This window comes from Dendrobium catenatum, unplaced genomic scaffold (genome assembly GCF_001605985.2).
Source record: "Dendrobium catenatum unplaced genomic scaffold, ASM160598v2 fragScaff_scaffold_249, whole genome shotgun sequence".
Lineage (NCBI taxonomy): Eukaryota > Viridiplantae > Streptophyta > Magnoliopsida > Asparagales > Orchidaceae > Dendrobium > Dendrobium catenatum.
Window position 1 is genome coordinate 960245 of NW_021318711.1, and position 25189 is coordinate 985433.

Here is a 25189-nt window from a genome sequence, read left to right on the forward strand (position 1 = left end):
TGCATATGTGTTTAAATAATATTTGATGGGAGATACAAGTGGCTAGAATCCTTTAAGAATTTTTCAGTGTTAGGAAATATTTTAGTGCCTATAATGCATGTTCTTATGGCTATAAATAATGTTCTAGTGCATACAGGTATATTCTGGTGCAATAAGAAATAAAACAGAGTCATAAGGTACAAGAATCTTCTGAGATTATATCTGGGTCCGAGGAATGTGATGTGAATTACAATTTATTCATCTGCTCAATATTATTTTTTTATAATAGGATAATTGTTATGCCCGTATTATATTTCTCAATAAAATAATTTATTAGATTATATTTAACTGATTATAAATATTCAACAAAATACTTAATAAGAGAATTTTAAAAATTTAGAGCAGTTTATATGGCGTATAAGCTGTTGCAGCTCATTGTGATTTTGCTTCTAATTTTTATACTCTAAAAAAGGGAAGGAGTTTGTAGATTAGCAGTTTAGGATCAGATTTGAGTTTATAGCTATTTTCTTGTTTTGATTTTTGTACAATAATGGCTAGTTTATTATTTAGTTATGTAGCTTCTACACGTAGACATGTACTATAAAGTAAATACATTTTGATAATTAAAAAAATTATGGATTAGTTTATATTCAATATTTGGATATTTTAGTGACTTTGTAGTTTATGATTTGTTTAAAATGAATATTGAAAGAAAATTAAAAATATTTCAAAACTAGATATTAAGATTTGTCTGTCCTAGCAGCAGAACATGATAAGACTTATTCTGATCGAGTTGAATTATGACACAAACTAACTGCTCTAGAATCTGACATCAAAAATCTTTTAAGAACCTTTTTAAGATAACTTTTCTTAGACATGCACAATTGTCTTTTCCTGCAATCTCTTAAGATTTTTATTTCAAGAATTTTCTTAGCTTCACCTATGTCCTTTATATAAAATTCAAAATTAACAGCATGCTTAAGCTTTTGAATTACTAAACAATTCTTACAAGCTAACAACCTATCATCTTCATATTCAAGTGCTGATAACAACACATATTTATGAAAATGTACATAAACATATTTCAATAGTGTTTTAATGTTTCTTTTTTCTCTATCACATGAAAATACATTATCACTGTTATTTTCAGTTGTGTTTTCTACTTCTAATTATGGAACACTAGATTGTTGTGGAATTTCAAAATTATGATTGTTAGTTGGTGGCTCCACCTCAAATTCATAATAGTCTTTATTTGATTCTATATTTTCAACTAAACTTACTGATTTATTTTTACTTTTTGATTAAAAAATATATAATATGTCTTCATTAAAAATTCTCTGTGCTAATTATAGTCTTAACTCCAGAAGAACTCAAATTCATAATAGTCTTTACCTTCCTTCAAATATTCTTCTCAAAATTTTGACGACATGAACTAGTGTAGCCATTTGAAACAAACACCCTCTACAACTTCAATTCCTAGTAGGAAAAAGATATAGATTTTCATTTTTACCAAGCTTGACAATTCATATACAAATATTAGCTCAAGAACTAATGTATAACAAGAAAAATTTTAAAAGCTCCTTTGAGGTACAATTAATGTTTTTGATCAAACCACAAAAGTGTTTGATGACATATCATTTTGCTTGTTCTCCACAAAGTTTCTTGAAGATCCAACTATGTAATAAGTTTTTTATAGTAATATATCACATGAATAAAAAGTTCATTATCTTCATTAGTGTTATCGTGATACAAGAACATATTTTCATAGGTATTTTCATTCAATAATTTTGTTTCATTTCATAATGAATTTTTGTAATATAGCATCGTCCTACAAGTGCAAATACATATGATCTCTAATATGAACTTGTTGAATGTTTCATTTGGCTTTATAAAGAGAGCTTTGTTGATTATTTGTTTCTATAAGAGACAAATTAGAATGTTTACTATAATGCAGATTTTGTAGTGAATGAATACTTCAATTTCTCTGTTCATTTATTGTTTGAAAGCTGAAATGATCCAACCATTCATTCTTCCATCAGATAGCTATTGACATGTAATGCAAAATGCTAAAGTTTAGCTACAGCTGGCTCAAATATGATTAAAATTTATGTTATATCTTTCTTGAATACTGTAACTAAATTTTTTGTTCAGTCGAAATTTCATCATCTTCGGTTGTATGTTTTCGAATGCGTAATTACTTTTAAATACTATAATTTGAATTTGGGCCTAAAATTCTTTTTGAAGTTGTCATGAATGTTTTTTTCTTTGAAGAATGGGCAACATTTTTTTAATTGCAATGGCAGTTCTGACTGCCAAAAAAATTTCACATTACAAAATTTTTATGAACTATTTCTAGCTTATAATCAAAGTTCCTACTCTCTCTACCAACATGTCACATACTATCTCTCTCTCTACCAATATTATATCGCATTCTGCTATCAGTATTAGAGTACAAGTCGCGAAGCATTTCATTTAGACAAGTTCAAAGCGATAATTTTGATTGAAAACAAAAAGGGTTTGTTGGGAAGAAAAAATAGAGTGCGGCCTGTAGAGCACATGTCGAACAAAGTGGGGTTGCTCATGCAACAGATCTCTCTATAGATTTTGAGAGAGAGATCTGTGAAAGTCATTGCCTTATGTTATGGCCCGAACCATTCTATTATCATTCAATAAAAGATTCGGATTCATTCATCCATGCAGAGCTTTTTTATGTTTCAGATGAAAGTAAAATGTTCGTTACATGCATAATTAATAAGATCCACTTTACCTAGCTTTCTCACTTTAAAAGCGTTAATTCACTGAAAAAATAGCAAATCAAATCAACATGCTTGCTCTTGCAGATAACCATAAATTATTCATTATCAATATAAGCAGCGAATCAGATAAGATGTCCAACGCCAAAGCAAGCAAGGAAAACACTTACGCCTCAAAGACTAAGGAAAGAACACACTGAAAGAAGTAAAATTGACAGAAAGAGAAAAGTGAATGGAGATGGAAGAAAGATGGCAGCTGAGGATGTGAGAGATGGGGATGGCGCCTGGGACGAACCTGCTGGAGTGATTTCCGGCGATGTTGTGGGTGCATGAACTGCCATGGAATAATAAGGTTAGCTTAATGCATCATTGTAAGGTTCACTTAGGTAAACTGCGCAAAAATATTGAAATGTTCCAAACAAAATAACTTTTTTGAAATTATTATGTGCATTATGATCTTGTTTCTTTTACAAAAGTTGGATGATAATTTTCCTAAAACTACTACTCTTACATGTTTAGTAAATTAAAATATATCTAATTATTTAAAATTACTTCTCATCATAAACACTTTTGAAAAATAATAAAGAGATACCACCAAATAAAAATATAGTTGTTGCGTGCTGGGATATTCATAGCCATAGAATGATAGAGTTTAACATCCGAATTTTACATGAAGATCTACATAAAGATAAGAAAGAAGTGCAAGAATTGCATCAGAGTTTTTACTTTGAAAACCAAAGAAAATGAAAAATTATGGGACTTGTCCCAGTTAAAATGATTCCAAAATTATTTGTTATCGATTAAAATATTTCCCTTCCTCGAGAGAGAGCATAGATACACAGTAAAGAACATGCTTGCTAAGATGAAGTTGGAAGAGCATTATGGCAAAAATCCAACATAAATCCTAGTGCAAAAGTTTGGAGTCAAAGTTGATATTGACGACATCCACCTATCTTATAAGTGATGCCTATCACTGGCATTATTGATGATGACAGATGATAAAGTCAATAAGTGTCAAGAGTAGCCAAAAACCACTAGTTACAAGAACCATACTCGGGCAATGGGGTCATAGGATTGTAGTCAGATCGATGATAAAGGTTAGATGACTGTAGTTTGGACGATAGGGGTTAGAGGCTCGTAGTCAGGCGACGGTGGTCAGAGGACCATACAAATACGAAGGGAGAAGGGGAGAAAAGAGGCTGGTCCAACCCAGCCATCCTGAAAGAGCCGAATCAGCCCTTGGGCTGGGCGGAACTTTCAGCAGAACGAGAGAAAAATTAATGTTGTTTTAATTCCAATTTTAATTCAACATAAGAGGGATTTAATTAAGATAGTAAAGTTGTTTGGGAGGGAAATAAGAAGAGCTAGTTATTTTGTTATGAGGGTTATGAGTGTTTCATTTATTTGTTGCAATGTCTAGGTTGATTGGGAGTGTCGATCTACCTCTCAAATAAGAGATTCCATATATATTTCATTATTATAAGTATTAAAAAATATATATCTCATATCTTTTTGTTCCTGCACTTCTTATTTATTGTGCTGTTTTCACTTCGAAATCGTATCAAATTGGTATCAGTTAACCTTTTTGGGACCTAAGGAGGCAAAGGTGGTGGATGTGTTGGGAGGCAAAGTGGAGCAAATCAAATATGGTTGGTGGAGAAGTTCTCAACCATCAAAGGAAAGCTTTCATCCATGCAAGGAAGGCTCTCATCCAAAGAGAACCACACTGAAAACTTAGAAGATATGATGAAAATGATCGAGATACAGTTGAAAGCTTCACTGACGATTCATAGGGTCGAACCCAACAGAAAGAAGATTCTGGAGATGATGAAAAAGCTTATGGAGATGTGATCCAAAACTCCATCGATGGTCCCAATTGCTGACCCTACCCAATATTTAATTGAGATTCCCTTGGCCAAATCTAAGGGAAAGGAAATCGAATTGAAAGGGTTCGACGAGATAAATTTCTTCCATCAAGAGTCACCTCCTAGGGCTCCGATAAAGGGTGGATCAGAGTTTTCGGAAGGGGAGACAACAGTGAGGGAATTTTGTGGTGGATGTGGTAGGGTGGTTGACTATTATGGGAGGCATTTTAGGAAACAGGAGTGTGCGAAAAAGATAGTGGGGGAAAAGCTCAACCATGGATCAGGTCATGCTAGAACGGATGGAAGAAAGGTGGGAGATCCACACTCAATGAACGGGGGGAAATTGAGGGATCATGACAACCACTATACTAGAGGAAGAAGCTATTAGGGCAATGACGATCCTAGGGTGAGGAAGTTGAGGATGCCAATATTTGAAGGGAAAGATGCCTTTGGGTGGGTTTACTAAGTGGATATGTATTTCATGGTGAATGGATTGAATGAGAAGAAGCATATGACACGGGGCTTTGTCTGCAAAGGAAAGAACTAACTCAGTTCTAGTGGACGAAAGCATGGCCACTGACTGAACAACTGAAGAATGCCATAACCACTGTCCCATCCTTCCACCTTGAGGATAAGGTGCATCTTTGAGGGGGAAGTATTGATACGAAGGGAGAAGAGGATCAAAGAGGTTGGCCCAACCCAACCAAATCAACCCTTGGGTTGGGCCGAACTCTCAATAGAATGAAGGGGGATTTTGGCACCCCCTTGTGGGGCCGAACAAAGCTATAGATCATTATGAAAGGAGAGATAAGAGGAAGTTATTTTGGAAAGTTTTAGTTAGAATTGAAGGAAAAAATTCTAATTTTGAATTGAAATAGGAGAGAGAAATTAATTAAGGCATTTAGGGAATTAATTATTATTTTAATTCCAATTTTAATTCCAATTTTAATTCAAAATAAGAGAGGGAATTAATTAAGATAGTAAAGCTGTTTGGGAGGGAAATAAGAAGAGCTTATTTAAGGCTATTTATTTTGTTATAAGGGCTATGGATGTTTTCTTTGTAGTTTTCTTCTTGAGGGCATCCTAACGGCGTTTAGGTTGATTGGGAGCAAGGTTTAAAATTGCGTAAATAAACCTCGAGGCATTTTTTGTCCGTGAGGCGAGGCGTAAGCCTCGAGGCGGTGTGAGGTGTAAGCCTCACGAACGAAGAATTGTGTAAATTATAATTTAAGGGTTTTAACAAGTAAATAATAGTAAGATTCTATTATACAATAAAAACATCTAAATGACGAGTGAAATTAGTGGAAAGTAAAAAAATAGATGCAATAAAATCATATCCCAAAATACATAACCACAAAATATAAGTCTATCAAAACTCCGAAAGTACAAATAAGAAATAACATATTAAATCAAATCATATCATATCACTAAATGGGTCTTCAAGGGAATCTTCTTCTTCAATTATATCTATGAATATCATATCTTCATCATCTTCAATTAATGTTACTCACTTTTCTCCACCGGATAAGTGTTCCTTCATGCGAGTTACTCTTGCCTTCACCACCTTATCACAAAAATTATATTTTAAATATGCATATATCTTCTCGCCGCCTCCTACATCAACTTGCACACTGTATTTCCAAGAAGGGTCATGCTGCAATGACGTATTTGTCTTTTCCTTGCCCCTAATCATGTTTCTTAAAGCACAAATGCAAAATAAAATACAAAAACATAAAATAATAAGCATATGTATGAAATAATATTGTCCAAGAGACAAGAATTCACATTTAAATTTCTCACCCCTTCCTCCTCTCCTATAGAGTCCAATGTCTCTCAATCAAAGCATGCACTCATGAAGAAGCAGACTAACACTAACAACTATTACTAAAGATAATGAATACAATAATATATCGGGCTGTCGGGGGTCCAAGGGGGCACTGCCCCCTGACGGGGTTCGACCTGCCTGGAACAAATTTTATTTATAAAAGTAATTTTGAAGTTCTACTTATTTTTAAAGTTCATAAGTCCTTTGTATGGAACTGAGCATGTACCTAGCGGTACCAAGCATGTACCTAGCAGTACTGAGCATGTACATAGCGGTACCGAGAACTATGACCCTAGCTTTCCTATAAGTTGAAAAATCAAACCCTAAACTTTAAAAAAAAAAACCTTAAGAACACTTGAAGAAGTGAAGTAGAGAGGAAGCCAGAAACAAAGGACTCACCGGAGAGAGGCGGCGCCGGCGGGAGAGGTGGCGAAAATGTGCGGGAGAGCCGGATCGAGCGTCTGCATACTTCCTGCGTAGCTTCGGTTGACGTCCTCGGTCAGGTAAGTGAGTTTTTGGTCGAGTAAGTGCGTATAAGGAAGAATTTAGATGTTTTTAAAGCAAGTGGGCCACCATATTAGAGGCGTACGCTTCAAAGGAAATTGCGCAATAACACTAGTGAGGCGCGCCTCACTCCATCAGAGGCGTACGCCTCATGATGCCTGAGAATTGCCTAGGCTTTAAGGCTATTTTGGAGCAAATTGCGCAGAGGCGCACCTCGGATTGCACAATTTTAAACTATGATTGGGAGAGCCGGTTTATCTCTCGAATAGTATATCACTTGTATCTTACATTATTGCTTAAGAATTAATAAAAAAAGCTCATATCTTTGTGTTCATGCACTTCTAGTTTATTGTGTTGTTTTCACTTTCAAATCATCTCATGTACCCAATAGGCCACGGAGGTTATAATATATAATCGAAGGGCGAGAGAGATCAAAGAATTGTAGTCGGCAAGCGATGAAGTTCAAAGGACTATAGCGAGGCTGACCTCGAGCGATGGGAGTTAAAAGATGGTTGTCGAACAATCGTAATTGGGAAACGAAGGTCAGAGGATCTTAGTTTAGCAGCGGTGGTCTGAGGATTGTAGTCGGATGACCATGATCCAAGGACTATGTCAATGGGCGAAAAAAATTCGAAGGACTATAGTCAGGCGATGGTGCTCAGAGAACCTAGTCGAGAGATGGTAGTTAGACCACCATAGTCGAGCGATAGTGGTCAGAGCATCATAGTCGGGCAACGGTGGTTGGAAGACTATAGTTAAGTGATGGTGATCCAATGACCATATTTGAGTGGGAGGTTGGAGTCTAATAACCTGAAATTGTGAAAATAGTTTTAAAATAAAAAATATATAAATTTTGGGTTGGAGTGCTTCCATGGTGTTGAGCTATATGTTTTATAGTAACTCTGGGAGCCGCATATAGCGATGCAGCTCCAAATTAGGAGTGTTACAACATTTAGCACTAAAAAAATATTTTATATATATATAAATTTCTCCACTCAATCCTCCTCTCCCCCCTATTGCTTGGGTTGCCAAGTAAGGAAACAAAGAGAGAAGGAGATGAAGAGGAGAGGAGGAGAGAAAGAAGAGAGAGAAGGCCATTTGGGTCATTTTTGTCCATCGATTATGTTTTGAGATTTATTACAATCGAGGTAGATAATCCAAAACCTAAATTTGTTTTCAGTGGTTTTGTATTTGATGAGTTAATCTCCCCCGAATCGATAAAATATATTTTCTTTTGATTTAATGAACTTTCATCGTGTAACATTTTGAATGTGATAAATATGATTCTTATGAGCATTTTAATTATAATGTTATTAAATTTTATAAGATAAATTAGCAGTTATGATTTTCTAAAGCTAATGAATATAATATAAATTGTTATGTATTTTATAGCATTTCAAACATAATATTATATTACATAGAGGTAATGATACAACTAATATATGATAAATATGACATTTGCACGTAAAAAAAGAAGGCTAATTACAAATAATTTAATTATTATGTATTGGCTATTAAAAAGAAAGTATATAGTATAGGAGGGTTGACCAACGGGCTTTTATTTAAATAAAAGGTTTGGTGTAATCCTAGATATTAACCTGTAAATGATTGACTGCATTACATCGACGAGCAAAGGGTGACGACTCCTAATGATTTATTGCAATCCACCTGGAAACTGATTTATTTATGAATGATGATGTTAAGATAAAAACTGATGACCAACTAGTAGACAGTTAGGGTTAAAGATTTTGAAAATATCACAGTAATTTTCAGTGCATAATAAGAAACTTCTAAATTATATAAACAAGTTGTCAATAATCTTTATTGTAGAATATTGATGAACTATTATCTTCATATACGTTGTTGCATTGGTGTAGATTGATCTACTCCCTTCAGTTCTTCCTAGAGACCAAGATGGACTCATTCTTCTTCCTGGTTTTGATCCTCTCTTTCATAATATCATTTATCTTCATCTTTGCCTTGTCTATATGGGGATTATTGTTGACTAAAAACTTTCCCAATATTAAGAAGGAAAGACTCTGTGTAAAAAAGGTCCTCCTATTATAGGAAGGAAATTGGCTGTTGTGGAATGACTTGATTAACTTGATGTTGATCCCATCCCATATTAAATGATGATCATTAATTGTTAGATTAAGTTAAAGTAAAAAGTGTAACTTCTATTGATGAACCTACATTCAGTAGGATTTGTGGCAAAATTAAATAGAATAGCTGTCTCACCTCCAATATCATTTGTGAGCTCTAGAAAAGTTTCGCAGTGCACCATATTTCATATTTATTGAAACTCTTATATTGAATGAATTGATGACAAGCATCATCCCATTTATATCTCGTTCATCGCTGTCATAGAATGGTCGAAATAAACTTTTTGTCCAATCAATTGTATCTTATTATAATTAGGTCATGCGTGTCATACCAAAATGAAATATACAATTAATATAAGAAAGCAAATTACTTACGTAAAATCATTCTATTGATCCTATGAAAATAATTTATTCGTGATTCATATTTAGCTTAAAGTAGATATAGTGAGGCCAAAAATTTATACCACCTCATAAAATAAGCAATTATGCAAATGTTATTATCTCGATAACTATAGGCTCTACAATGAAAACCATCCTGCAATTTTAGACTCGACCGATGATAATTAAGCCAATCAATATTCACCTAGCCTCTACCATCACTCACTTGAAGCTGACATTCATCTGCTCAAGATCTATGTGTAGTTGACTATCAATATGCCTAATAACACGATAAAAAATGTAACACTTAACATGCTTCTATTATATGAGCAACACACATGATCCAGACACTCTAACACCTGACACACAAATTTGCGGTAAAAAAACATCAAAAGTACTATGTAAGGGGTCAATATAACCAAAAATAGTAGCTCGATATAATCAATTTTTTTGTAAAAATTAAATTGTAGAAAAAACACAGTCCTATATTTCACTAATTACACTTGGCTATCTTTGAGACCATCAATTTTATAATAATAAAATTTTGCATAATTTGTTGTTACCTCCTTGATCCCTTGTTTATTTTGTCTATAACTTTTTATGAGATATTTTTAGTAATCAAATTGAATTGTATAAATAAATAATTATATTTACCAATAATCAAGTGATTTTTTTGATAGGTCGTTGGTGTATGATACATGTAAAGTTAAAAACCTTACATGCAGCCACTCCCAAGTCCAAACTTATGACAAATGCAAACATGTTGCCATATTTATTTTACCGGGAGTTGTAGTTTAAGCTCTCTGTACAAATGTGATAGTATTGTAGCACCCACTATGTTGAAAAATTTTATAATTCTTCTAACAAAGACAAATAGTGTAAATATATTTCAAAGCCTGATGTATCAGGCGTTAAAAAAAATCATAAAATCAATAGAATATATGGACCAATTGCATGGAACAAACTAAATGTCCAATATATTCATATAAGAGCCCCTAACAAAAATCCATTTCAATCAATACAAAGGCAAGCAAATTTGTGTACGAGTCTAACCCATATTGAGCTTTGATGTGATGCTAATATTAGTTGGATGATAATAAAGCGCTGAGGAGCTCATCAAAATAATTCGGCCATATTAGCCACGTAGAGCTGCATCCACAATATTGTGGTAAACCAGCACTTCTCTATCCACTTGTACACCAAGAATAATCCCAACATCTTTGAAAGTGATCGTCGTCTCTCCTATAGGTAGGTGAAATGTATTTTTTTGCATGGACTAATGCTCGATCATGCTATTAATAGATGATGATCCAAACAGATTGCTCATAAATGCTGAAGGCTTGCGCACCAACACAACGGCAAGGATGAATCTTGGACACTAGCAGTCACTATCTTAGCATTAGTAGGTGACTAGCAACTTTCAATATTATACCTTTGTTACAAACTATTTGCATGTTAAATTAAGTTTTATTTAATATTAAAGTGATAGTTAAGTATTCTATCTGAATGCGCACTTAGATGTGACCCCCGCAAGTGAGCAATGCACGGATATGACTCTTAGGGTGGTTGATCAAATGTATTATCCACATAATCGGCCTCACATCAACGAGATCTTCTACCAGTGCTAAACGATTTTGCCATCGTTGATAGTTAAAAATTGAGACTTGAAGATATGATGATGAATTTTGCCACTCAATTTGAAAGTGTTAGGAAGACATTTGTTGGAAGGGTTTTCATAGGAAGCAATGAGTACTATAAAAGAGCTAGATATGGACAAAAGCTGGCTCCCTAATGGTGAAAGCAAAGGATCTGATGAAGGTTAGGTTGCTATGCAGTAATCAGTCATGCTTAATTTGATGTTTACGAAACCAAAATGCTCATGATATAAGTACAGGGAAAGGAATTTAATCAAATGGAGTATTTATTCTGATCATTCTTTGGCAACAGTGGACAAGACATAAGCAGGGTGATACTTGTCATCAATTCATTCAACGTAGAGGTCGAAAATTATTTTAAATTACAAAATATAATGCACTAAGAAACATTCACATAACACACAGACAAGATTGAAGATGAGATTAAATCAGACCATCTTACCATGTGATAAAATCCGCTAGGTGCAAACTTAACCTCACCATCAATGGTCATCATTTAATAGAAATGGGATCAACAATAAGATGGTCAATCCATTCCCAAAAATCAATTTCCTTCCAATAATTACACAATAATGTCCAATTCAAAACTACAATCTATACTGGAGGTACCTTCTTTTATTTATATTCTTTCCTTCTTAAGCTGACAATCATATTTGTTAGTAACAATCCTCAAGCTAGACAAAGATGAAGAATATCATTAAAAAAATTTAAATCAGGAAGAAAAAATATTTCATCATAGCCTCCGAAAACAATTAAAATGACTATCAATACACGCCAAGATCACCAAATCCTACAACAATGTGAAATAAAATAATAGCACATTAATATTTAATTATAAAGACTATCGACAAATGATACTCTTATAATTTAAAAAATAAATAAATAAATTATGCACAAATTTTTGGTTATGTAATTACACAATTAATCATGCCCTTAATTTTAAATAGAACTTCTAATGCCAATGAAATATTTGATAAATTTATTTATATTTAAGATAAATTTCATTCTCTACTATTTTTATTTTACATGAAATAAATTTATATCACATATATAATTATTTAAAAAATTTCTCTTATCCACAAATTTAAAATTTTAATTGTTTCAAATAATTTAATTTAAATGAATTTATTTTATAAATACTCAATTTTTAAATTAATTTAATATTTATCTCCTTTTTTAAATTATTGTTCAACTTTTTTTATTGGACATTTGAGCCATTAAATCAGACTCGCACACATATTTCACATGCAAACTTAAGTCAAGACCTTTTGATTAGTAGTCAAAGCCCCACCAACATCAAATTGCATTGTTCCATGTTCAAACAAAAACTTGAATAAAGTACACAACTCCCCTTGGCCTATTGGTTGAGAGCTTAGGCTTATAACTAAGAGGTCCAAGGTTAGAGTCCATGTGTATGCGTTGTGTGTGTGAGTTTGCCTTAATTGACCTAAATGTCCCAAAAAAAAAACTTGAATAAAGTTGAAGGAGCGCCAGCTGCCCCTCCGTGTCCTATGCACGGCAAGTTTGAAAGCAGCTCTGTAGCTCCGTGACCGTGAAACTTCTCAGTGGTCCTTACTTCCCGAATAAGAGGTGGTCCAAATCATGGTTACTACCGATGGACAATAATACAAAAAAAAAGGGGTGCAGAAGAGGAAAAGCTTTTGCTTACAAGAGGAGAGCAGGAAACAGAGGAATGCTCTTTTTTTTACTTGTTTAAAAATTTGATTTGATCTTCTTACAAGTTTTCTTCTTTTTGTTTTGGCTGGACAAAGTAATTTATATGAAAAAATTAATAGGAAGAACAGTAAAAATATTGTCCAGTTTAATGTTAAATGAATCTTATAAATAAAAGAAAGAATTTCTGTTAACCTAAAAGCAAGAAAGATAAACTAACAAATAATTATATTAGTGAAATGATTGAAGATAGACTTATTAAAGATAAGTAATTAAATATGGACTCAAAACTTCAAAAAAATGAAAATAAGGAAGATAAAAAAGATGCCAATTGAGGTGGTAGGTATTAGTATAAGGGAATTGACAAAAGAAGAGAAACCTAAAGAAATATGAATAGAGATCATTCACATTTATTTCGTTTAGCGTGGAACATCCCAAGTTGATTGATGCTGACCTTGAAGATGGATTGCAACACATGCCTTAATTCTTGCATTATAAAAAATTTGGACAATGATTGCCCAACATCCCATCAATTCAGACATATGGATGTATTGTATTATTTAGGCTCTGTTTGGGATGATTTTTTTACTATTTCTTAAAACATTTTTCTAGAACAAAATTAATTTTTTTTACTAAAAAGCTACTTTAAGAAGCAGTATGAAAGTCATCCCAATCGAAGTCTTAATCAAGAACTGTTACAAATTGAACCTAATTATATCTTAAGAATTCTCAAAGTTGCATAGGATGTTTAGAGTTAAAAGTCTAAACATCAAATAGTTATTTTATGACTTTTTTAAAATATGATTGTACATAAATGAGATATACTTAAAAGTAATGAGCATGCCAATAGTCAATACCAATTTTCAAATGTGGCTAGAATAATTATATCATTACTTTTCATTTAAGTTGCATTATTGATAGAATTCTCCACGGAACCTATATATACCCATGAGATCATTTAGAATGATAAATCAAACTAATTTACACTAAAAACTACTCAAAATTTTAGTTCATTTCATCATTTATTGTGTTAGGTATTGTCTTTCTCCTATTTTTTTATCAAAGTGCATCAGAAATAGGGCCACGAATAACAAACTTATACAAGCACCATTTTCTATCTCACCAATTCTTATTATGAGATTTGAAGAATCCAAATGAAAGTTTTGCTTGGATCTAAAGACATTTGGGAAGATACGGATGAAGGATACACAAGGCCACAAGAAAGCCACCTCACTACTCAACAAAGAGATACTCGCCTAGAGATTGAGAAGGATAAAAAAAGTCTTATACTTAATACATCAATCAATCGATAGATATGTTGGTGTTTTAGAAGTTGTTGTGGCTACCAACTCCATGCAAGCATAGGAGATTCTCCAAAATGCAAAGGAACCAAGAAGATGAATTGAGCTTGCTTTCAAACACTTAAGCTGAGTTTGAAGCTCTGTGCTTGAACTGAGTCTACAAAATGCATCATACTATTTCAAGTGAGTCTTGGTCAGTCAATCAACAAAGGAGGAGTTAAGATTTGGGAAGACGGTCGTGAAAAAGAAGTCTGCTTTCATTGGATGCAGCGCTTAGTAAGAGGTTGAAGACTAGAAGGATATGGAGTCTTGACAATTAATTAACTTATACGTATAAGTTCATTATATGAACAATGACAAATAAAGAGGCGAGAGACTTTGGGGAAAGGTCTTCAAAGACGGTTTTCGTGGAGGGAAAAGAAGATCCATTTGCAGGCCTTTAAAAAGAAATTCGTCGAGTAAGAGAAGTTTAAAGTGACCACTAATTGCACTTGAAGTAGAATATTGGGGAAATACAAATAGGTAGAATGCGTCACTAAAAAAACCAAGAATTGAGCCAAATCATCTCGGCATTGAACTTCCATCAGCATGTCAAGGCATCATAACGCTGGCATGTCCTAAGAAAAACCGACTCTAGTAACATCTAATGAAACAACATCACTTGCCAAATAGGAGCGAGACAATTAGGGCTGCAAACGAACCAAGTCGAGCTGAGTATGTGAGTGTTCATGTTTGAGTTCATTTATTATCAGCTTATTCCACTACGGGAAAACACGCGATTACCGTCGGATTTTTCGACGGAAAAATTTGCGTCGATAAATACAGCGCATAGTGCGAAAGAAAGTTTACGGCATTTTTCCCGGCGCATATGGCGCCGGAACATTTCCGACGTCTAATGCGCCGGAACAAACGTCGGAATATACCAGCATTTTACTAGTTTCGGCGCACTTTACGGCGGAAAATAGCCGGCGCAGTTATCAGCGGATAATACGCCGGCGTTTTTAAACTCAACGACTTAAAACCAGCGCAGAATGCACCGGAATGGTTTCCGGCATCTGGGACACCGGAAAATCCGCCGGCGAAAGCCCTATTTCCAAACCCGAGCCCCTCTAGCTGCTCACTTCATTCGTTCGTTTCTCTCACATCTGCATTGTTTCCCTCGTCGCCCACCGTCGCTCGCCGTAGATCGAGGTCACCGAGCTCTCTTGACGGTCACCGGACGTCGCCGACGATCATAACCTTCCTCGCCGGCGAGAGCTCCATTTCCAACCGTGAGTTTCCGCATTCCGCCTCCCATCGATTGCCCATTGATTGTAAGTTTTTTTTTTCGTGTTATTTGTTAGGATTCATGTCGAGTAGATCTATTATGGAAGCCATACATTTTTGAGAGGTTTGATGGACAAATATGGAGAGAGTAAGGAGGATCTACATATGTATTTTTGTAGATTTAAACAAAGCATATGATAAAATTTCAAGAGGACTACTATTGAGAGTTCTTGTAAAAAAAAAATTGTTAATAACGCTTAAATTCAATGTTTCTTTGTTTCAAAACTTTTCAAAATCACAGAAAGAGAAACCGGAAGCAAAACTGAATCCAGATGCAAAGCATCAAAACAACGCTCGGACAAAAACGAGTGACTGGCTCCAGAATCAAACAAAACAAGACAGGGTTGATCAGAAATATGAATCGTACCTGTCACCACATCCGGAGCATCTCGAGCCTCCTGCTGACTCAGACTGTACACTCGTGGCTGAACTGGAGCTGGAGCTGAAGCAACAGAACTACTCGGCTCCCTCTGACTAGCAGTAGGTGGTCTCCGTGGCACAGAACTCGAACCACCACCTCTACTAGAAAATCCCTCAAAAACAGGGCGTGGTGGAACAGTCCTCGGTCTTCCTGCTGAACTGGCAGGTCTAACAAAACTCTCAGATCGGAAATCGGATCGTCGATCAAATCCAGCCTGTGGCCACTCTGCAATCCGATGTCCTGGCTGACCACATCTGAAACACTGACCAGTCATCCTGTAGCACTGGCCAAAGTGTCATCGTCCACAGCTCTGGCACACAGGTGCCCCACTAACAGATCCAGAACTGATCGTACTGGGCGTAGCAGTACCAGAAAATCCTGACTGTCCACTCCTGCTGGAGTCTCCAGAACCAGGAACAAATCTCCTCTTGCCAGAGGAACTACTGCTCGCATCACCCCCAAACCTCTTCCTACTCGCAGTCCACCGCTGCTGAGTAGCCATCAGATCGTTCTCTATCAGACGAGCTCTCTCCACAAGCTCAGAGAAATCAGAAATGTGAAAGGGTACCAGGGGCTGCCTCAGACTGTCTCGTAGTCCCCTCAGAAAACGGTAGCACTTCGCAGCAGAAGTACTCACCAGCTGCGGAGCATATCGGGCTAAGGCAGTAAACACTGCCTCATACTGCATCACTGTCTTGCTCCCCTGAACCAGTCTCAGAAAACTCTCCTGCATCTGCTGCACGGCAGATGGGGGAACAAACCAATCTCGGAACGCCTCAGTAAACTCTTCCCAAGTAATCAAAGAGTTCAATCTGCCCTGAAACTTGGCCTCCTACTGGCCTACCCACTAGTGCTCAGCTTCCCCATCCAACAGAAAAACAACTAAAGGGACCTTCCTGTCTGACGGACACTGCATGCAGTCAAAAGTCTTCCCTAACCTCCTCAGCCACTCCTCAGCTGCTCTGGGCTCAACAGCGCCCTCAAATCTTGGTAGCTTCAATCTCAAAAACAACTGAAGATGTCTATCAATATCCTCAAATCGAACAGTAGAGGCTCTACTGTGTGTCTCACTCATCATCTGAGCAACCAAAATAGCAAACTGAAAAAGCGTATCTGCACCAACCACTGGGGCTGTACTACCCACTGGTGCTGCCTGACTGGCACTCTGACCGTCTGTCATATCAGGGTCTGGCAGATCCATATAGAAAATCCAGAAAATCCAGAAAACTAATCACAAAAACAACACAAAAAAAATCCGGACAAATCAAAACTACCCCAGACAGACTCAGATCACTTCATATAGCTCTGTTTTACAATCCAACCAAATTCCAAAACCATTGCTCTGATACCACCGAAAAGGCTTGTCACGACCCAACCCGACCGGGACGGGTCCCGCTCGCATCGGGTCGTGAGTGCCTGAACATTCGGACTAACTGAACTAATTCCAGGATCTGGCTTTGGAATTTGTTTCAGAACTTTCTTCCAAACATTACACACAGAAACAGACACACAGAGCTACTATAAACATCAAATGCAGCGGAACAGATCATCTTTATTTTTCTTTCTTAAAAGAATCATGCATAAATACAGCTCATGGCTTTCAGACATAAAAAAAAGACAACAGAAAAGCCATGACTGTACAAAAAATCAAAAGAGCAAAAAATACCTATACTGGATCAGACTCTGAACTCTACACCTGGACTTCATTCCCCTTCCCAGAACCTGAAAACCACGCAGAAAATAAGGATGAGCTACAACAGCTCAGCAAGACATCAAATCTCCAATCAAAATCCTCAGAGTCTACATCAAACACATCAGACAGAAATCCGAACAGAAATTGGAACAGAATCGTATATCAGAACAGAATCAGAATCGTACAGATCAGATCAATCAGATTATAGCAGAAATACATCACATCAGAGCTGACAGAACGTACAGAAATCAGATATCAGAGTAAATCATATCAGGTTAGACAGAATCGTACGGAAATCAGAATCAAATCATATCAGAACAGACAGAATCAGAATCAGAATCAGAATACAAATCAGAAATAAGAAATAAGAAATCAGAAATCATCCATTCAGAACATATCAGAAGTCAGAACAGATTCCCTGACCCTGACAGAATCTCAACGGATTCTGGCCTCTTATGCCTCCCTTCCCAGACACTGACAGAATCTCTCGGATTCTGACCCCTTATGCCTCCCTTTGTGCTCATGGCACCAGAACAGATGTGCTTATAGCACCAGAACAGAACTTATCATCGGATCTGAAACTTGTATTCAGAAACAGATTTCAGAGCTCATTTCAGATTTTCCCTGACACAGACAGGATCTCACAGGATCCTGACCCCTTATAACTCCCTTTTTATAGCACACAATCATATCAATTCATTTCAGAACAAATCCGGACAATTTCAGAATTCATACGAAAATCCGGCAGCATAACGGCAGTATACGAAATTTACACAAAATTTTCTAAAAATCACAAATTACTAAATTATCACAGAATGTTCACAACGACATTGCAAGACTTTTATTCTACTGCCACAACATTTTTAGACATCGTCAAAAATTGTAGTCAAAAGAAAACACCGCGAAATCAAAATTACCCGGTCAAAATTCTCCATAAAATAATCAAAATGTGCACACTCGGCACCTCAAAAACATACCAAAAGTTACGCGGTAAAAACTGAACCAATCGGAAAATACGGGCGAAATTCGCTAACAAAAACAAAATCCGGACAGAAAAGTCGTTCAAATTGCACCGTTCTGAAAATTGAGAAAGGCGGAATGTGCCTTAACTTGCATACAACACTTTACTGAACTGTCTTGTGGAACGAAAAACGGCCCGACGTCGCCCGAAAATCAGCTTTTCCAATTTAGCCCTCGACTTTCTCTCTCCTCAAAATATTTCAGATATTTATTTTTGATTTCTCTCTCTTCAAAATGAGCTGATTTCAGCTTTAAAATACACCGATCGGCCGGGTCGATCGCACGATCGTCCTGGCCGATCAGAACAAAATCCAATCGGCCTGGGACGATTTCTCAGGACGATAATTAATTTCCAGGACGATTTGCTCTCTGACTTTTGTCATACACTGATCGTCCCAGGACGATCCCAGATCGGCCTGGACGATCCATACAGGAAATTTTCCTGTATCTTCTGGACAAAAAACTGGAACAAAAATTGCACTGATCATCCCAGGACGATCCAGATCGGCCCGGACGATCCTGGAGCAGATTTTGATGTTACAGTTTCCCTCGTCGCCCACCATCGCTCGCCATAGATCGAGGTCACCGAGCTCTCTTGACGGTCACCGGACGTCGCCGACGATCATAGCCTTCCTCGCCGGCGAGAGCTCCATTTCCAGCCTTGAGTTTCCGCCTTCCGCCTCCCGTCGATTGCCCGTTGATTGTAAGTTTTTTTTTCGTGTAATTTGTTAGGATTCATGCCGAGAGATCTATTATGGAAGCCATACATTTTTGAGAGGTTTGATGGACAAATATGAAGAGAGTAAGGAGGATCTACATATGTATTTTTGTAGATTTAAACAAAGCATATGATAAAGTTTCAAGAGGACTACTATTGAGAGTTCTTGCAAAAAAAATTGTTAATAACGCTTAAATTCAATGTTTCTTTGTTTCAAAACTTTTCAAAATCAATTTGAATTCATGCCGGGTAGGTCTACTATGGAAGTTATACATTTATTGAAAGGTTTGGATGGAGAAATATAAAGGGAATAAGGATGATCTGCATTTGATATTTATTGATTTAGATAAAGCATATGATAAAGTTTCAAGAGATGTTCTATAGAGACTTCTTGAAAAAAAGGAGTTAATAATGTTTGTATTCAAAACATTAAAGATATATATGCATGAGGTATTACTTGTGTTCAAACACAAGGTGGTTTGACCAAGTATTTTTCTATTATATCTGGATTACATAAAGGATCTGCCTCAAGGCTAAATCTTTTTTGCTTTAGTCATGAACATTCTCAATAGGCATTTGCAAGAGGATGTACCTTTATGTATTCTTTTTGCTAATGATATTCTTATTGTTGATAAGATTAGAGAGGGAGTTTAAGATAAACTTGAATTATGGAGGTCAACTTTAGAGTTTAAAACTAAATATACGAAGTATAATTTTAGTAGCAATTGACCTAAAGATGAGATTGTGACTTTTTGCGATCGAGTCAATAGAATGAGATGCTTCGGTGGATGAATGGATTGACCCTTTGAGATAGGATACAAATTGATCATAATTTTCTACAAATCACCATATCTTTTTACTTTTGTCATAGATGTTCTCAATACACATTTACAAAAGGTATGCATAGTCACACTCATAAGCGACAGGAGAATCAACAATGGATTGATGAGAGAGCAAGAAAAGCCCATGTAAGTATATATATGTGTTTAATAATTTTTATTTTTAGTTTAATTATATATATTTATATTCTACTTTCACAGGAGGAGTATACACGGCTTCGAGAGAGTCATGCCGCATCAGGTGAGGGCTCTTCTGGCAGCTCTGTGGAGTTTTCTGAGTATCGCATCTGGTCGCAGGCCGTCGAAGGAATGCAACATGGCAGAGTTTATGGTTTAGGTTCGCAAGCTCAAGCATACGAGGGGATGACCTCCTCTACTGCATCCAGCTTCTCATCCAGTTCACATGAGTCCTTACATACTCAACAAATAAGTGTCCTTCAAGCAGAGCTAGAACAAGTAAGGAAATCACAAGCTGATTGGCAAGCTCAGTTGCAAGCACAGGTTCAAATGCAGATGTAGGAGCAACACAATCAGTTGTTGGATGAAATGCGCAAAATGAGAGAGCGGATGAGTGGAAAAGAGGTAGCTCCAGCTGAGGAGTCAGAGTAGTTTAGTTTAGTCATATGAACTTGTTTATTTCTGTGAATATGTGATGTTTTTAATTGGTTGATGCTACTGAACAATTTGTTTTAATGGATATTTATGTTTTTGAGTATATGTTGAAGTTCTTTATATCTGTAATGTGTATAGCTGTGTTCTGGATATGTATTTGATTATGTTTGCAGGTGTGGAAATGCAATTGTTGGCTGGGAAGGCACTTTTTTTGTCAATGCTACAGGTTTCCGGCGGATTTTGCGTCAGAAATACGACGGAAACGACGATACAACCAATCGGTGCGATCATGCATGCGTTTTTTTGTACGCCGGAAATTTTCAGCGCAGCTTACGGCGTCATATACGCCGGCGTTTTCCGACGCGCATTATTCGCCGGAAACAAGCCGTAGCTTATTTACGGCAAACCTATGGCATTTTATCCGTCGGTAATTACCGTCGGATAGATACTTCGTAAACTTCCGGCTTAACCTAAGCAAAAAAGTTTAGGATATAACTATTACTGGCGGATATAATCATTATGTTATAATAAATATTTAATAATAGTTATATCATTATGTTATAATAAATATAAAATTTTTATATTAAATATATTTATCAATTTTATAATCAAATATAAATTAAGTTTTTATCAAGCTTATTCACGAGTTCTGAATAGAACAGGAATCAAGCTTCTTATCGAGATTAATGTCATGATTGTTCACGAGTTTTAAATGATGTTGTTCATAAACATAAATGAGTCAAACACATTAGTGTTCAAGCTTGTTTATTTAAGGATAGAATATTTAAAATATTATTCAAGTTTATTTATTTAGTTAATTAAATGATCACAAATAATTTTTTATCGAACCGAGCAATGAGTAGCTCGTCGAATGATTCATCAAACATTTGATTTGCTTGCAGCACTAGAGATAATATCACTATACAACTCTGCCCTTGAACATAGCATAAGGATTCTGCTTAATTTCAATAGACGACCATCTTCATCAGTAAACTTGAATTGGCAACCCAAAAGGGTCTGTAACATTTGTTCAACTCAACCACAAGGATAATTAGAATCAAACCTAAAAATATCCCTCACCTATTCGGCCACATACACCTTATATAAGACAGTTTGAAAAGTAGAAAACACAAGGAAAAATGCATGAACAGAAAAATTAAACCGATGTAGCATTCTCTGATGAGTCCCATCAGTTACTTCCTCAATTTGGAAGTGAAGTAAGAGAAAGAAGATATTTTATGTCACAAGAAGCTTATGTAATGGATGTTCTCCAAAACTTCCATGCATGATGCTGCAATCTAATTAGCACTAATGTTGATTGTGGAGTGGGGTTATCAAAATATGAAGGCAAAATGATGGATCATACTCTATGAAAAAGCTTGAAATAAAGTTTGCTATGCACAAAGCTTGATATTCTTCATGGAGTTAAATTGGTTAATTGACATATGAAAGAGCCAAAGCTAATGCATTTAAAACTACTAAGGGGATTTTCCATTTTATCCCAGTTACATAGTCTACAATGGACTATCATATACTTCATTCGATTATTTTTAAATGTTGTTCTTGACAATGATTGGAATGGAGATATTGATGATAAGAAAAGTACCACATGATTTATTTTCTAATTGGGTGATATGGCATTCACATGATTATCCAAAAAGAAATATATTATTATTTTCTAATTGGATGATATGACATTCACATGGCTATCCAAGAAACAATTTATTATTACTCCCCCTGCTAGTAAAATGGAATATGTTCAACATCATCATGAATATTTTATAAATTTGGTTAATGAGTGTAACACCTATTGTTATAGTGCTCTATGTTGGTTTGGACCCGATCTAGTAAGTCGATCATGTGTTTGAATTTTCATGATTTAGAAATTAGAAGTTTTGGTGATCTAATTAAGTGATATAATAGGCAATTATAACTAGCTTTTATTGTTAAAAGCTTGAGCTTATTTGACATATAAAAATCTTAGGAAATATTTGAATTGTATCATTTTTTCAAAAACTCCAACATAAAAGTAAGAGGACCTAGCATCAAGAGGAAAAAAAAAGACCTAATATATAAGTCTAAGATTAATATGTCCTATATGTACTTATTTATAAATAAAATAGGGTATACATTTTTTTGGGGTGGAGTGTTTAGGTAATTTGAAGGCCAATTGACTAGAAAGATTTTTCATCTTCAACCAACCACAACTCGGTTCAATAGGGCATTCTATTCAATTTGTATAAAAGAGAAGCAGATAAATTATTCATAAAATGTGAAACATTCCATGGTATATTAAAGAATATTACTATTTTTAAATCTTAAATTCAAATTATATATTTTACGATTACCATTCATAAAATATAATCCAAAAAATTTAAAAATTAAAACATAGTGCCTTTGCTTAGAAAAAAATTAAATGAATTTTTCATCAAATTTATAAAAAAAAAACATTGAAGCAGTACAAACGTACCCAATTAATTAACATTTACCGTTGTCCACTGCTAACCTTTCATTGAATGATGCAAAGGTCTATTATTATTCCTGATAACTTTCGTAGGACAGGTTTTTTTATTCCCAAAAAATACTCTAAATAATAAAGAAGATAATGAGGCCTATTCTTTTGAGAAAATACTATTCAGTGATAAATAGAGAGAGAGAAATTCAATAAATATTAAAAAAATATCATTCATTGCTTTAATTTTTTATATAAATTTCTTTTTTCTCTTTCTAATTAATAACCAGTGACCTCATGAAAAAGAATTAGGAAATACTGATTATTTTTCCCTCTGTGGTGCTTATTTTTTTCTTAATCCTGCTCTCGTCTATAAAGAAAAATATAAAATATGGACTGTGCACATCTTTTTATGCTCAGCTTTCCATCACTTAATTTTCTTTAAAGCAAACCATGCAAGTTTGAGATTTAAAATCCAGTATACATTCAAACAAACAAATACAAATCCAGATATAACCAAACCGAAAAAAATAATTTATGAATAGGAGTGCGAGAGAGTAAATGGATAGCATACCAGGAGCTCCCAAAGGCGCACCAGCCACAGGCACTGCAACACAGAAAAATATGAGAAAAACACAGAGAGAGAGAGGGGGGGGGGGGGGGGGGGCAAAAAATATCACTTCAGAACAAAATTTGAAGCAAAAGAGAAGAAAAGCTCACACTTGCACTTGGGAACAGAGGGAGTTTTTAAACTACAAGCAGAAGGGAGAGAGAGGGCTTTAGTTATGTTAAGGCTGATGCCAAATGTAGAGCTGGAGCCGAAGGACTGGCAAAGGCACGCTGGCTTCTCCTTCACCACCTTCTTTAGAGGCGAACAACAGGAGGCATCCGGCTTTGCCACAGTGCTTCCCGCCTGCACATAAGGCAGGCAGACAGAGAGACTCAACAGCTCGGACATGCAATCCGCTGGTGGAAGAGACGAGGAAGGTGAAGGCGCCGCAACAGACCTCTCAGTCTCTGCCCAAGCGCTGCCCAAGAGGAGTATGAACAAGACATGGGAGAAAATAATCAGAGTTCCTGATGTTTCCATCGTTGGGTTGTAAATAAGTTTAAGATGGAGAGGTATTATTATAGAACGAAAGGAAGAGATAGATGATGGGAGACCCTCCTGGTTTAGGGCATCTCCAACCGAAAATGTAATTTTTCACTCCAAAATGCAGGAAAATAAAAAAATGCCGTGTTTCATCTCCAATCCAACACCATTTTGCCGCTAAAACAGTCGTTTTCTTTCACGCCTTTCTTCCCAACCTGTTCGGTAGAGAGAAAAAAATGGCGTAGATGAACAGTGCGACGCCTATCCGAGGTTGTATGTCAAATCAATGCTAGGTGACATTAACTTATATGGAAGAGGTCAAGAGAATCCACCTAAGATGTATAACCTATATGAGGTTGTATGTCAGAGCTGTGCTCGATGATGTTAACTTATATGGAAGAGGTTGAGAGAATCCACTAAGAATGTATGAACTATCTAAGATTTTATCTCAAAGCCCTGCTTGATGACATTAACCTTTATGAAAGAGGTTGAATTAAATCTCCTTAGAATTAATTTTGCCTTTATTAGGATGGAGAGAATACCGTTTGTATCCCAAATCAAATGTGAAGAAATATCTATCTTTAGACTATTAATTATTTGCGGAGGGAGGGGGCACGTGCCCCCCCCCCTAATAAAAGTACTCGTAGCTTTCTGAAGAAATTCTAGTTCTAGAGTCTGAATGATCTTAGGAAGCTATCTCTATTGATAGTTGAGTCTTATTATTAAGTTCTTAATTTTTTTAACTTTAGGATAAAATACTCTTCTGATATATATATATATAACATTTTAATTTGAACGAATCGCAAAATATGTCAGAAAATTTTGTTTAAGAAAATGTAATTTTGCTGAAAACTATATCATAAAAGATTCGTTGACCTACGAAAGTTTCAAAATTGGATCAGGAACATCGAAAAACGATTCCAAAGATTTAAACTTATCCGATTTGGGACTGTTTGAGCAAAAATTGCCCCTACACATA

At 35.6% G+C, this 25189-nt stretch overlaps 1 protein-coding gene across 1 annotated transcript; it reads right to left on the minus strand.

Moving 5' to 3' along the window:
- Positions 1-2662: 2662 nt before the first annotated feature.
- LOC110102856 (non-specific lipid-transfer protein-like protein At5g64080) lies at positions 2663-24296 on the minus strand. Its single transcript, XM_020831344.2, has 3 exons — positions 23838-24296; positions 23692-23724; positions 2663-3066 (listed from the first exon to the last, which is right to left on the minus strand). The coding sequence occupies exons 1-3, from the start codon at positions 24205-24207 to the stop codon at positions 2906-2908; spliced, it is 564 nt and encodes a 187-aa protein (XP_020687003.2). The 5' UTR covers positions 24208-24296; the 3' UTR covers positions 2663-2905.
- Between the last annotated feature and the right edge of the window lie 893 nt (positions 24297-25189).